This window comes from Streptopelia decaocto (assembly GCF_964273445.1).
Source record: "Streptopelia decaocto genome assembly, chromosome: 1".
NCBI lineage: Eukaryota > Metazoa > Chordata > Aves > Columbiformes > Columbidae > Streptopelia > Streptopelia decaocto.
Genome location: NC_138663.1, coordinates 75,412,998 through 75,428,531, shown reverse-complemented (window position 1 = coordinate 75,428,531; position 15,534 = coordinate 75,412,998). Strand labels below are relative to the sequence as shown.

General features: G+C 41.6%; 1 protein-coding gene across 11 annotated transcripts in view; it reads left to right on the top strand.

The window, feature by feature from the left end:
• PPFIBP1 (PPFIA binding protein 1) overlaps positions 1–15,534 on the top strand; it is a 119,030-nt gene that overhangs the window by 90,776 nt on the left and 12,720 nt on the right. For 4 of the 11 annotated variants that reach the window (XM_082063950.1, XM_082063946.1, XM_082063949.1 and 1 more), the window contains 11 exons: positions 130–162; positions 1,454–1,515; positions 2,228–2,312; positions 4,933–5,090; positions 6,209–6,339; positions 7,864–7,917; positions 8,980–9,040; positions 10,069–10,098; positions 11,289–11,460; positions 12,964–12,996; positions 15,273–15,414. In XM_082063950.1, the coding sequence (XP_081920076.1) occupies positions 130–162; positions 1,454–1,515; positions 2,228–2,312; positions 4,933–5,090; positions 6,209–6,339; positions 7,864–7,917; positions 8,980–9,040; positions 10,069–10,098; positions 11,289–11,460; positions 12,964–12,996; positions 15,273–15,414 (961 nt within the window). The remainder of the gene's footprint in view (positions 1–129; positions 163–1,453; positions 1,516–2,227; positions 2,313–4,932; positions 5,091–6,208; positions 6,340–7,863; positions 7,918–8,979; positions 9,041–10,068; positions 10,099–11,288; positions 11,461–12,963; positions 12,997–15,272; positions 15,415–15,534) is intronic. The other 7 variants (XM_082063953.1, XM_082063956.1, XM_082063947.1 and 4 more) reach the window with 5 other exon arrangements.

Sequence of the window (15,534 nt, the reverse complement as noted above, 5' to 3'; positions counted from 1 at the left end):
ACCAGGGGAGTGCTTGCTTCTGCAATACATGAGGAATAGTTGACTCCTGAAGTATCGATACTGTGTTAAAAGTTATTTAATGTCATAACCTTCATGCTAATTTCAAACCCAATGGATTTTCCTGCACAGATGAAAATTGTAAAAAGAAGCTCAAAGATAAAAGTAAGGTTTCTGGTGTCTTTCCACAAGCGTTTGCATTTCAGAAGTGCTTTCGGAAATAGCTTTCTGCATGTGTTCGCAAAACTGCTTTAACAAATGTTGTTAGGTTGCATCATCTATAACCCTTAGTTACAGTAAAATTTGAGAATAAGGGTGGGTATATCATGCTTGAAATACAAAGTTTTCTGAGGAAAAGCTGATAGGCAAAGAAAGATTTGGTCTCATGGAGACTCACAGAACAGTTGTCTCTCAATGAAATGCACTCACAATCCAGTAAACCAGATTTTCTCTTAATGTGGCTGAGTGAAAATCATTGGAACTAGATCAATTGCAGTTTTAGCCTAATAGAAAGCCAGCCAGGCATTTTTCTTGCATTTCATTAAGGAAGAAAATGTTCTTCCCACTCTTTTTGAGAAGTTTTAGGAAGATAAAACCAGGTAAAACGCTTAACTTCTCTGTGAATTTGGCCACCTGCCTATGTTTGTAATGAAATTTAAAGTTTACTTCATTTATGCAAGTTAGATTTATAGCAAGAATTGACATTATTTCCATTCTTTTTTAATTTCTAGTCCAGAATACCTCCAAATTCTAACCTCATTAGAACATACATGTTCCCATGTATTTATACTTCTTTGTAAATAAGGATTATAGATGAAGCACAGAACACTGTCATCTGTATTAGGGACCTTTTCCAAGTCTGGACTACCATATATATCCTAGCATGACTGCTCATCACAGCAAATACTTGTATCATTCCATTGTGCTGTCCTCATTTGTACATCCATACTGAATTAAGACTAAGCATCACTGCACAATGCTTTCTTCATCATATCCATTAATCCTGTTGTTTTGTATAGTGGGCTTTTGAGATGCCATTTGGAATGTTTGTTGACTGTTGTAATGAGGATGTATTTTATTGCACTCCAAATGTAGCATTTTATATTTTGGATTTTTTGTTTTGCAATTATTTGAAAGATGGAGATCGTGAAAGTCAAGCAGCAGTTTTACTCTTGACTTTTCATTTTCCTAAGTCTGGGAAGGTGGGTAAGGAAATTTCCTGAATTTCATCATTTCCTTGATATTAAAAAAAGTCCGAAAAATGGTTTAGAGGAAAAAGGGTTTTCTTCTATATATTTCCATCTAAAATAGAATTTAAGTGACTTATGGTTTGTCTTTTAATTTGTGAATTTACTCTCGGATATTACCGACTTGTTCTACATTGTGTTGGTTTTTTTTCTTATTTCTTTACACTGTCTTATGTAAATTGACTTAGAGAACTGTATTGTGTTTTTAGATATAGAGGTACAGAAAATGAAGAAGGCGGTAGAATCTCTAATGGCAGCAAATGAAGAGAAGGTAGCAAAGTCATTATTTTTTTCAGTGGTCATTCATCAGTTTGAGTTAAATCTCTAAGAAAATCTTTATATACGAACTTGTCACAATTCAATTAAAAAATCAAATTTGTAAGAATCAATGATTCACTATGGTTGTAAGCACTGTGGTGCTTTTAAGGGACTGTAACTAAGCTTTTGTGAGCCTTGTTTGCATAGACACGGAGTCCTTACACTGTTTATTATTCAGTTCAGTGCAACTGCAATTTACACCATGTTTTGAAAATGTAAAGAGCTCTATACAAGTCCCATGAGATATCACAGGCTGTGTTTCCAGAAGGGCTTTCTATAAAGTATAAGTTGTTTTCCTGTATGGTTTTGCACAGTTATAAGCATGTGCATTTTATAGGATATTTTCTTTTGATCACCAAAGCCCCAAGTCCTTTGATTACTGCTTTCTTTGTACATCACAAATTTATTATACTCTACCTTTGACTTAACAAGGGACCTGAAATCCACTTTCAAGGCTGGGACAATTGTGGTGATTAACCAGGTGATAGTTTTGCTAAATACGAGTTTTGATATTCCGGATAACAGAGTTCTGGGTCCTGTCCCATCCACACTTCCCATTTCTTTTAGTCTCACAACCAGTTAAGCCAAAGAATGTCTAGTATTTGTATTTCTTATTTTTGAGTTGCTGAAGGAAGAAGCACAGTCACAGCTTTCCTTTATTTTAGGATCGGAAGATAGAAGAGCTTCGGCAATCTCTGAACAGGTACAAGAAAGTTCAAGACATGGTGATACTGGCTCAAGGAAAAAAAGGTATTGTACAATCAAAAAATAAATTAAAGCCTACTCTCATTTAAACTCTAGGTACATTGTGGTAGAGTTATACTGACTCTTAGAGTTACTATCTTCGGAGGCATCCCTTAGGTAGAGTAAAAATCAGTTACTCAGCTGGTGTGAACTGGTAATTTGCCTTATTTGTCCAGGCAGCTGCACATTTGGGTGCTGTCCCATTTATCATCTGGTAAATAGTAACTATTTTTGTCATGCTGCTTATTTCCCCCTTGTAAAATCAGTTTGAATACAATGAGCGCTCAGGCTCTTCCCGTAGCCTCCCGAATGCCTTTCAGGGCTCTCTTGCATGTGTTCCTGGGGAGGGGTTGGCAGCTGAGCCCAGCAGTGCCTGAACAAGCACGTTCCTACCAGCCAAACGAGCACCACCCTGGCGGCTGCACACGGTGTAGTAGTAACACCCGAGAGCTGCAAAAATGTCTGTAGCAAAGTGGATGTGCTGCCAGGACTATGTCGCGATGACACGCCACGTCTTCGGCACGTAGGGAAGCGTTTGCAAACCACCACACACAGCAGCTGTGGAATAGTTTTCCTTGCTTACCGCAGTCAGGGGCCAGGCTGGCTTTTCCTTACAGTCTTTCTTCACACCCCCCCCCCCCCCCCGCCCCCGCCTCAAAGAAGCCTTCTTTGCCACCAGATAATGAGCTTAACTGCGTGGCTGAAACAGTAGCTGTAATATACACCATAACATGTAACAGTCCATTGTTGCATGAGGCTTCCAGGTGGAGGCTTCCAGATCCAGGAGCTTTTGATCCCCAAAGGTGATAAATGTTCAATTGGTCATCAGTTTGATGGAATTGCTTTGAAAACCCTGTCTCTCTCCTTTCTCCCTTAAAAGAAAATAAAAAGAAACATATGTGGAACGTTACACTGGCATTTTTCTTAGATGTTAGAAAATTAGCTTCTCCCTTTACAGCAATAATCCTGGCCTGGTGGGTTTTTTCCCTGCGTCATCCTGTTCTTTCAGCACTCAAGTTGCATTTTGTAGGTCACTGTCCTCTGAAAGACCTGTCCCCAGCATATTTTAGAAATTAGCATTCTAATAATGTATACACGTATAATATATGTGCCACTTAAAAGTCTGTGCACCACAGTGTTATATTACCTTGTTATGGAAACTACCGTTGTCACTGAGTCCTCTAAAGGCCAGAGAAGGCCAACCCAGCCTTCCACAAGCCTTGAATTGACCTGAGCTCGTTGCCTGAGCTTCTTTAGGATAAAGAAAGGCTTGTGGATTTTGTTGGCCATGTAAATGTGGGAGGTGGATGACCTTCCCTAAGGGGGAGAGATGTAGGAGCCCCCATGGATCCTTTCAAAGAGTGAAGATTGTCAATAACCCGAAGTGAGTGAGAGGGCAAAAGATGTGGTTTTGTGGTGGTGGATTCATTTGGGCTCTTGGGTCTGCCATCCTGGCCCAGGGCAGAGCCCCATCTGGACGTGCTGCTGAGTCTGGGGGTGAGACCCAGGGAAAGGAGAGGGTCCTGGTGGCCCTCTTTCCTACTGCCTGGCTTTTGAGAGGCCATCCCTGTGGGGCGTCAGTGATTGCAGCAAGGAGATCCTGACCTCTGCTCCTGAGCGCACCAGCTGATTTGCAGGGCCACGTGAAAGTCCTCATCCATGGTCTCCAACTGCTTGTCCTGCCCCCCAAGAGCACCTGCAGCCCTGAGGTGGATGCAGTGGCTTCTCTTAGTCCAGCGTCATAGACGTAAGCCTGGATGGGAGCTGGCATGTGCCAGAGCATCCTGAGCTGAAAACTGCCTGTGGGCTTTGGATCTTGGATGCTAAAACAGACCTTGAGTCTCTGGGAGCTGTGCTTCATGGTCAGTTCATGGAGCATGGACAGATTTCAGGCAGTGAAAAATGGACAAGAGAGGTTTTTGCTGTGAACTGACTTTGGTTTGTACTTGCATCAGATCTTTGGCAATGAGTGCTAGATTTCTGCCTGCTTTTTAGAAAGTATTGGTTGCCTTTAACTTCTTCTTGTCAGTGTCAGTACTCTGGTATCCTCAACAAGTGTGCACATCCAAACCTTTTGGTAGCACTAAGGCAGTTCAGGAGCAGCAAGTCACTCATTGGGAGCAAAGGATGCCAGATGCTGGTGCGGGGTATGGCATTAACTAGATGAGACACACTCAGTGTGTGTCAATCGGCAAACGTAATGTGGTCATTTAAAAGCTGGTATTAGACTCTTGTGCAGTGGGCTGCATTTTTCCTACGGGTAACTTGAAGATACCATAGGGACAGCTTAAGTTTCAGGCAGACTTGACCCCCTGGTCTTACCTTAGTGAATGAGGGAAAAGAAGTATTTAGTATGAAATTCCAGAACATGGGACAGGAAATAACTACACCAGTTTATTCAGCTTGTTGAAGCTGATCCCACTAAAGGCCCTGAGGGCATTCACTGGGCTTTTTGCTGTCAGAAATATGTTCTCCCTTTGCTCTAACCGTGCTGTGTTGTGGTGGTTGAATTGTGAATTGACACTTGGCAATGACTCCCCTTCTCCTATTGTAGTCTGTCCTAAAAAAAAAAAATTAAAAATTAAAAAAAAAAAGTCCTAACCTTTTCCATTTTCTCTCCCTTCAGGCAAGGAAAGTGACAGTGAGGACTTCTTCAATTCAGGATCTGTTTCCACAGTTTTGTTGGACACGCCAAGTCTGACTGACCCAGAGAAAAGCCCATCCCCAACCCCAGTAACAGCATCTCCAATTCACGATGAGTTTAACATGAATATTAATGAAGAGGTATCTTTTTTCTTTCTCATTTAACGCTATCACTCCATCAAAACATTGCTTGTGCTGGATTCATATTGCAGATGCCAAAACTCAAGTTTCTGAAAAGATTTTTTTTCTGGGTTGCAGAGTTTTTAGTAATGTCTCGTATCATTTTGGACAACGTAGTTTTCTTGTGAAGGCTGCTGAGGAGTTTCATCTGAGTTCAGTTAAAGTTTTCTTAATTATCAAATAGGAGACAGCAAATAGCTGTATTTATCATGAGAATCGGTCTAAACTACTTTTCCTATCAAACATAGCTGTTTTAGGAGCTGCATTTAATTTGTCAGGAACTTGAATGAGACATGTTGGGACTTATTTAATATATCCTGTCATATTTAAAAGAATGCAATCATTATTCCATCCATTGAGTTAAATGATAAGTAGGTTGTGGTCCAATCTCTGATTTTTACAAATAAAACTATAGATCTCTCTTCTTTAAGTTCTGAGTCAGAGCAGGGACTTAACTTAAACAGCATAAACGCACTGTGAAGAAACCAAAATTAAATTAAATGTTTAGCAGCTTTTAGTATTCTCTGAGTTACTGAGGACAGGCATAAACCTGAATAGTGAACCAGCCTCATGGGGTCTGTGGTAGAGATGGATTTAGGAGGCAGCTTTGGGAGACTTGTGAGATTTTTATCTATGCTGTAGCTTATGTTTTACTTTCAGTGCCGTCTTGCAAGTAATAAATCGGCATTGTATTACAGTAGAAAGAAAGAAAGAAAGAAAGAAAGAAAGAAAGAAAGAAAGAAAGAAAGAAAGAAAGAAAGAAAGAAAGAAAGAAAGAAAGAAAGAAAGAAAGAAAGAAAGAAAGAAAGAAAGAAAGAAAGAAAGAAAGAAAGAAAGAAAGAAAGAAAGAAAGAAAGAAAGAAAGAAAGAAAGAAAGAGAAAGAAAAAGAAAAAGAAAGAAAGAAAGAAAGAAAGAAAGAAAAAGAAAGAAAGAAAAAGAAAGAAAGAAAGAAAGAAAGAACTTCTAAAAATTTTATTTCAGATCCTTCTTTTCATAGTTTATCTGTTACTTTTTTTTTTCATTTATGACTGCTTAATTTCAACTCAAAACAGTATGACATATTCTAAATTCTTTTTAGAATTCCTTACAGATCCACACCAGTATTTTACAGATTTCAATCCCTTCTTTTTCATCAACATCCAAGACCTCAGAAACTGTTGCAGAGAAAATGAAAACACAGCCTAGGCCAGATCCTGCAAGTGAAATGAGGTATTATTGTTTCCATGTATTTTTCAATTGTAATTCCAATATTCTGTGATGTTCAATGAGAGTAGTAGTCTGTCAGTTGCTATATTATCAAGTCATTAAGTCAGATAAAGGTGGCTAGCATTCACTTGACTAGCTATAGCGAACTAAGCTTATATTCTTAAAGTATGTTGATTAAATCTTTTTTGGTAAGCAGGCATTGGCTTGGTGGTTGTTGCTTGTAGCAGCACTTTATACCAGCTGCTTCGCAAGAAATGAACAGAAGGAGAGAAAAACTGATCTAACATAATGAAGGACACAGAATCATTATTTTTATCTAGGTTTACATCATCTAGGTCTGGCTGAGATAGTGTTGGCTGTGCTGGCACAAATGCATTCCTGATGATTTGCATTCAAACATTTTCCACAGTTGCTAAAAGTTGGTGTAAGGCACGGCCAAAACTGCAACAAAAGGCTTGTGCAGCTCTAACCTCAAGCCATTAATGGAGCCCCAGAAAGAAACCCAAGAGGCATCTTAAAGACTGGAGAGAGAGATATGCTTGCTGCTGTCCTTTGGCATGATGAAATGCAACAATATCGTATTTCTTCAATTGCTCTTTTGAGAGACCTGCCTGCAGTTTTGAAAGATGGACAGAACATGTAGGCACGGGAATCTGGGGTGGGGTGCGTGGCTACACCTGGGGGTTGTGGCTGAGCTGTGGCACCCAGGGGCCCCCACACTGACAAGTGGTTGTCTCTCTGCTTCTCCATCGTTCCTCAGCCAGCAGCCTTCTTGCCCAGGTGATGAAACTCGGCCCCTGCAGATCTGGACTGGCACTGCAGGGAGGGCTGCAAAGGACACAGAACTCACAGCTGGACAAAGGCTGTGCTAGGGTTTCTTCTTCAGGGTGCAAGTTCCTGGCTTTATCTAAATGAGTATCAAATACTAAAAATCCAGAGGCAAGGAAAGGAATCTTGTTTGCTTAACACCATCATCAATCTCAATGTGAAAAACCAGTGCAAGCACAGGTTGATATGTGATTTTTCAGTTCCAGTCAAGGAAAGCATCCTGTCCAGAAGACCAGCTCTGCTTGGTGTCTGGTGCCTGCTGTGCTATGCCTCATGCAGCTCTAGCCATGACCAGCAGGACCATTTGTGTCCCATTCTGAAAAAAAAACCCAAAACAAAACAAGGCTCTAACATGCAACAAAATGCCCAGTGCTGTGGGTGACTCGCAGGGAGCCACTGATCTCCACTTCTTGGTGCTGCTGCTGGCCCTGTAACTGCTGTAACCTTTGCATTTATTGAAGCTGAACAGTGAAGTATTGTCATCAGTTTAACAGTGCAGGTTGTCCTTCCTGGGATTCTTGAGCTCACCTTTGTCCCTTATCTTTCACAAGACTTGCCACCATAGAGGGGAAAATTTGTCATGTTAGTACCAAAACAGCTGAAGTGAAAGCAGTATTAAAGCAGGCTGAGATGATAGAATTTCTGTATCGGCACTGATTCCCAAATGCCATATTTTTTGCATCTTTTTTGTTTTTTCAGTGAAGTAAGATCAACAGGTTCCTCCCCAGAAACTCACCTGTGTGATAGTCAAGTGTAAGTATCACAATCAAAAATGTGTAGGAAACATATTTATATGTGATTGTCAACTTGAAAGCCCCCAATACACCCCCCTATATTTTACACATGCACATGTCAATTAATTCTAGCCAAGATTATATTTAATGGTGGTACTTTTATGCTCATGTCCTATGTTCTCGTGATCATTATTTTCCAATGCTTTATCTGTGCACATGTGTGGTTAATTTCTTTTACATTGTGAAGCATCTCTCATCAGGTTATAGACTGTCAATATACTTCGGAATCTACAGTTTTCTGTAGTACGTGTGAACATGATTTGCTGTTTCCTTTGAATAGTGGGGGGAAAGGTCATCAGCTGACTACAATGAGAAAATAATTTTAACTTCTGCCACATGGCTGTGTTCCCTGGGGAGATGTGGGGCTATGTATGAACTTGAAGTTGAGTCAAAGTGATTTGTTAGTAAGGAGCTTAAGTCAATGGGGCGTGCCTGGTACACGGTGTGAGGCTCAGCAGCTGGTTACTCTTAATTTCTACCTGGTTGTGGGAAAAACTTTAATGGAAAGTTTGTTTTTAACCAGACTTAAGTGTTCTGGACTGTAAATCCTACCAGATGTCGGAGGATGTCTGGTCCAAAATGGAAAATAACACTGTAGATAAAATACTAAAACAAACATGCTTGTCTTAATATTCTTGGCTTCTTTAAGGATCAAATTAGTCAGAAGCCTGTTGCTAAAAATGCAGTTTTTCATAGCTTTTGTTGATATAACTTCCTTTGCCTGTGTAACTGCTGCTTCTGAAAATACAACATTAAATAACAAGCCAAAAATATCCAAAGGTAGGCATCATGTCTCTGAAGCAATAGCAGCAGTAATTGCAATGTGGATGTTCTAACAGTATCTCATCAAATTGCGTGGGTGCTGATGAGTGCATTGATTGCCTTAATTCAAAATGTCTTTGTTTTTAGTATATCTCATCATGTATTATAATACTTTCTTTAAAGTTGATTCCTGAGAGTGTATTTATGTTAGGAAATTTAATTCCAATAACTTAGCTTGGGTTTTATGTCATTGTTTCAGAACTTCTTCGCTGCAGAAGTCCAGCAGTCTGAGCAGTTTGAGGAAAGAGACATCCGAAGCGGTTGGTTTGGGCTTTTACTTCCTCCTGTCTCCTTAGCAATATGGGTGACATCTCTGTTATGGCAGCAACCCTGTGGACACCCTGTTGCCACCTTCTGAGAAATGCTGAGTCAGAGTAGGGCTCCTCACATCATGTGTTAGCAATGGTCACATACATGTGACATCTTCCAGATTTCATTAAAAGGGAAAATCTGTTCTTGAAAATGCAGGCTTTTTTTTTTGTATGAGGTGTTTACCTGAGACTCCCATGCTGTGTTTTTCCTTAGATAATGAGGTTTTCTTTTTAGCTGAGATGCTTTTCTGATTTAGGACAAGAAAAAAAATAAGTCCCACTACCACTTCCTACCTGTGTTTAAGGCAAGTAATTTTGGAAGGCCATGTAATTAGTGCATTATAAAATACAGTCTGGGGTGACTATAAGTTTTAGGCGGTCGGGAACAAAATACTGAGCCTTTGTATGTCTGGTGGTAGCTTCAGTTTAGGTCTCTTTGGAAATGACCAAAAGCAGCTAGCCTCTGACAATGTCATCAAATCAGGGGCTCCTAAGTTTTCTGATAGCCAAGCTGCTGAGCTATGCCTCACAGCTCAGGAGGGATGTTAACAGGACTGAAAACGTAGCCAGAACTTGATGATGAAAGCTGGAGTTCATGGGTTAGGGTTTGTTTGGACAACCAAGAAGTGGAGGCTGTGGGTGTTTTATCTGCTTGGTTCTACCCCGATTCCTGCTTTGGGTCCTCTCGGCCAGCTGTGCCCATTAATGCCTTAACAGACTGCATGTGGCTAATTAAGTACATGGTTAATCCAAAGTAAACCAAAGCAACTGTATTGTCATGTCAGCTCCCTGGCCTCAAAGAAAGCAAGAATTAATCTGTGTGAAATACAGCTCTGAGGAGGTTTGCTTTGGGAGAAGAAAAAAAAAGGCAGGGAAAGGTATTTCAGTCAGAATTCAATTCAAGGTAACCATAATGAATTGAATACTGGCTTTAAACAATGACTTTTTAAATGTCTGTCTTAATCTTTCCCAAACAGGACAGAGACCCCGCGCAGAAGCCCGCAGAGGTAACGTGTACGTGCTCGTGTGTGTGTGTGGAGAAACACAGGCAGGGAGCGGGTGTTGAAAGGCTCATTTGTGTGAAACTGTGACATGCAGTACCAGAGTGGGTATGGCAGAGCTGCAGACAACAGAGCGAGGAGTGTATGATGGTTGTCACCATCGCTTCAGTGTCAGGCTTAGAGTGTCTCGCACGTTCTTGTCTTCTCACACATGGATTATCTTTCAGTCTGGTTAAGCATAAGGTTGCCATCTAAGCTAGTGTTTCCCCCACGTATTCTACCACTAGATAATTAGCAAAGCTAACCATTAAGCATTTTACTGACTCTGTAATTACCTTTGATTAGTGTCTCTTTAAATGCCTTTGGCTTTCCAAATTGTTTTCTGTGAGTAACAACTGTGTTCCTGAAGAGACTGTCATTACAGAAGAGTTGCCCTGTGGTCCTTTGTGGTCAGAGTTTGCATGCAACAATTACTACCTATAGGAAGACCTGAGCAGAGACAACATATCTCAGATACCACTTGCAGGGTGAATGCTGTATCCATTCAGCAAAAGCCAAAGGGTCATATTTAGATTGTGAATGCGTTTACTGGTTCTTTCTTTTAAAGAGACAGTGAAACAACTGGCAAGGTTAAAACTACTCCTCTAAATTGGTTAACTGATGTGTCTGATGCCTGTCTTATACTCCTTGCTCGATACTTAATTTCCTCTCGGCTTTGCAGTGGACATAGTCAACTAATTCATTAGTTCTGGAATTGCACAAGAGTGATAGACAAAAGGGGCTGCTTGGCACTTCGCAGAGAACCGGCATATTGTGCCTCTTTGCTCCCCACCACCCCACAGCCACCAGTGGGGGAGACAAAAACCCTGGAAAGCTGGAAAAGTTCAGAACCCTCCAGAACCCTATTTTTACCTTTTCTACTTATGTAAGCCAGACTTGCAGAAACTGAGAAACATCTTAAAGAAGATACGTTACTCCTAAAAGGTAGTGATAGGATTCCTGGATCCTGAGTGTGTTCAAATTAAGATCTTTATTTTTCTCTATGGCTTTTATTTTTCTCTATAGCTTTTACATTCTGTTTTCTTGTAGTAACAAATGAGAGTGACCCTCCAGATTTTCTGTCATTTTGCAGTTTCTCTCAAAAGACCTTTTGCAAATTCCATGATATCGAGTCCTTGTTTCCCTAACTTGAGCAGGTTAAACCTCCTGTGGAAGGTAATAATTTTGCGACCCTCCCTCCGAAGTCTCCTTCTCAAGGTGGCACAGGCGATGAGGACAGTTTTGGTACCCGTAAAGCCAGATCTTCATTTGGACGAGGCTTTTTCAAGATAAAAAATAACAAGAGGACCGCCAGTGCCCCCAACCTGGGTAGGTATCGTGCACCTGCATGCAGATTCTGTGTATATTGAACAAGGGTCTTAACAACAACTGTAACTTGTCTTAAGAAGGAGGAAGGGCAGCCGTAGTCTAACTGTGACTTGGTGGTAATTTTCTCAGTAGAATGTTTTAAAAATATCAAACAGCAACCAAAAAAAAAAAAAAATCAAAGAAAAAACAACAACAAAACCTCACTGATGTAATGAAGTATTTGATCTGTTTCAGCTTCTGCTGTGATATCTCCCCTGAGGCGTTGTAGTGAATTACTGCTGTTTTGAAATGCTTGCTGTCTGGCGGTGGTTCACACATGGGATTTGTGGGCTTTATTTTCCCCTGGCTTCATCCTATGTTTATCTTTCACAAGATTTTTCAGATGTACAGAAATGAGGCAGCAGCTCTCAGTCTTCCTCTTTATTTTTTGTGTATTTAAGAGTCTTACAAAAGAGATTATGACAACAGGTACAAGATTGACAAGCTACTTACGCTAACGTTTATTTTTGGACTTGTAATGGAGGTGGGGGGGGGTTGTTTTGGTATTGTCATTTGATGACATTTGCACATGGTGAAGAAATAAACAAAATGTTCTGCTTAATGCAGAAGTCACCAGCTGAAATCCTACTTGCATTCTTTGCTCTGCTATAGTAGTCTTTCCACTTTCCAGTTCAAGCGTCAAGTGAGCCCGTGCAACAAATCTGCCACCATTCATCTGAAGCTTTTGGCTTTCTGTTGCACGAGATTTGGGAATTTAGCTCTATCTCTCAGAATCCCGAAGGGGATAACTTCTGCTTTGTTGAGCAGAAGAGTCTCCTGTTCTTACTTACTCAAAGACAATTTTAGACTTTCGTTCAAAAGAAATAACATACCTACACATCTATTATGCATTTCCCATATTTTCCTGTGACATACAGCATGGGAATATGCTAGCTTACTTGGAATAGATGTACAGTCTGTTCTGAGGGTTAAACTCTTTGCTTTGGTTGATTTCCTGTGTGCTTTTGTGTATCACCTGTTTCATCCTGAAATTAATTTGTCTAACATAGTGGTGTACTTATGGCTGTTGCAAAGGATTGGAACATGGGCCATCTAGATAGGGGTCCTGTGGATTTGAGTAAGTTATTTATGTTGTCCAGATTTCAGTGCTTCTGTCCGTAAAGCTGGTGTCCAGGTACTTTGCCACCTTGCAGGAGCCCACCTGAGTCACCTGCTCAGGGTGTCATGGAGCAAGTGACCTCCCTGCACCAAAGTGACTGCGGTGCTGTTTTACCCTCTCTACCATAGACCTCTGCTGCATTTCTTATTTGTCATGGGGGATATTGGTAATCCTAATCTCTGTGTCAATTCAGTGTTGCGTGTAGCGCATGTGTCTCATGTGCCTCCCTCCTTTTGTCTTGTATTTTGCTGACGTAAGTTTTAAACTGTGTTTTACCTTGTCCCTCTGCGTGTTCTCTCCCATTGTGCTGCGTGTGGTTATGTGCGTTGTTTGGATATCTGAAGATCGCAGTCGAAGTGCAAGTGCACCTACTTTAGGTATAGTAATCCTGCATGTCTGCCTGTACCAGCGCTGCGTTGTATCTGCTGCTAACAGCTGGTTATGGCCACACACTTTTAAAACAAGAACTAGACACCAGAGCTCTGCATCGAAACTCTCGTCCATCACTAAAAGGAGTTTTCATGTAACATCTGCCCTCTACTAAAAGTCAGCTGTGCCAGTTTCTGAGTAACTGCTACTAATGAGAGAGATTGCGGGTTAATTTGCAGAGACCTTTAAGCACACCTTACCCACAGACCACGGTAGAAGGTGAGAATCAGTGGTGTTTAAATAGCTGAGGCACCTTTGTGCTGTTGTCTGTCCTGGAGCCCCTGGGAGAGCTTAGAGGGTGGTGACACAGGGAATGAACTATATTTCCCAGGCGTTCACTTAGGGGAGTTCTGGGAGGAAGGAATTCCTCTTATAAGAAGTAATTATACAAGAAATGATTGAGGTAGATGGGGGTAGAGCTGTTCACATGGTAAAAACCAGTCTCGTGGCAAGAGACTGGTTGTCTCCAGGAACTCCTTGGAGAGACCCCTTGTCTCCAAGGAACACCTTGGGTGTTCCTGGCAAGGGCAGGTAAGACCTGCAGGGTCCTGCCTTAGCAAGCAGAGCCATGTCAGTCAGGGTGGTTGTACAGCCACCTGGTGTGCCCCTCGCCGATGAAGAGACCAAGTGCTCCGGGCCCCCTCAGTTTCCCATGTGGCCCCTTAAATGTTGGGATTGTGTAAGTACAGGAAGGGAAGTGAGGTAGAAGGAGCAAACGTTGCAATACCCGCACATCTCTGCTACTAATGCACCCAGCCTTGTCGTGGTAGTCTCTCTCTAGAATGCTGTTTGTTTTTTTTTTTCCTAAGCTAGCACTTTTTCTTATGCAGGTAAAGCCTGGTTCGACATTAGTGCTGTCTCTCACCACAGGATCCCCATATTTGATAATGGTCAAAACAGAGTGCCCAGAAATCATCTTTTATGTGACCTTGTTGCTTCACTGCAAGGTTTAACATCTAAAGCATTGGTGGAAAATGGGACATGTTCTAACTGAATCAGCTAAACTTTGCCCAGCAGAAAGGATACACTGGCAAAGCCTGCTGTTTGTGGCATGTAGTGGCCACCTCAGCCATTAACTCTGTGGCCTGAGACCACATGGCCCAGCAATATCTGCTCTGCCTTGATTCATGAAACTGGTTTGGTTTTCTCCTGGAAGTCCTGAGAGTCCATTTTGAAAACAAATTATGGCCATCTGATTACACAGCCATGTTCAAAAATGGTAAAAGTGGTTACAGGCCTGACTGTGGGCCTGCTGCGGGCTACCTTGCCACAGCTGCTTCATCTGAACAGGCTCATGCTCTCACTGTTCCTCAGCAAGTAAGTGGCATAAACTCCACATGGTGGTTTTATTCAGCTGTTTGGCACTTGCTGGCACATCTCTGCTTACGTAGCCTAGTAGATATTGCAATTCTTTTAGTTTTCTTTTTAAATGATCTTAAAATAGTTTTCTTCTTTGTTAGTTGAGCTTTTACTAAACGATCTTGTAACAACTTCCCTTTTGGGGACAGGAGCCCTTAGGTTTCTTGTCATGGAAAACAATAACTACAGGTCAAAGATTTAATGCTTTTAGAGTGGGTGGTAATGTGTGGGGTCTCTTGGAGATTTTCTGTGCATCCCTCAGAAGATCTAGTTCAGACAGAGCCTAAACTCCCTGGCGTTTCTCTGCAGAGGAATAAAATATTCCAGAATTTGCAGAAGTGAGGGGAAAAAGGCCCTCCTGCTCCTGGGGCAGGAGGAGTCATTTGTTACTGAAATTTCCTGGATAGGGAACTTATGGGACACTGCAAGTTATTAGGAAAGATGCCTGCAGGGAAATTATTCATTTTTCTGTGCTTTGGGGACTCCTGGATTGGTGCCCTGCCGTGGCACTCAGTTGTTCCTGGGCATCCACATGCCTCAGCTCTGTCTGTGAAAGGACTGCAGGACCACTCACCAAGGAAGAGTAAACTTGGGGTTTAATTCATTGATTGATTCACAAGGTATTTTTTGCCCACCTTGGATGCAAGGCACTTAATTGGTGCAGGGTGTTGCCTTAGAGTATTCCCAGTCAGGCCCATGGAGGAGTAACATGTGTTGTTTCTCCTGGATTTTCCCATCCCTCTTTGCCCCACTGTCTTAACATGATGGCTCTCAATAATTTTAGCAAGAGTCGTTGCCGAGTTCAGGAGTGCGTCTGTACAATCTTGTGCAAATGAGTCTTGATTGGGCTTTTGCTTCCTAATAGCTGAAACGGAGAAGGGATCTGCAGATCACTTGGATCTGGCTGGCTTACCCCCTCGCCCAAAAGAAATGGATAGTCTACAGATGACTCCACCTTCTCCAGATTCCAAGAAAAAGGCCAGAGGGATCAAGAAGTTATTTGGAAGGTAAGTAAAAGATGAGAAATGACTGGGAACATGCCTTCCCTTCTTCCCCTCCAACCTGTGGTTCCATAGTTTACTGCCTCAAGAGCAGGAGGAGCCGGTGTGATATTTGAGGGAGCAAAC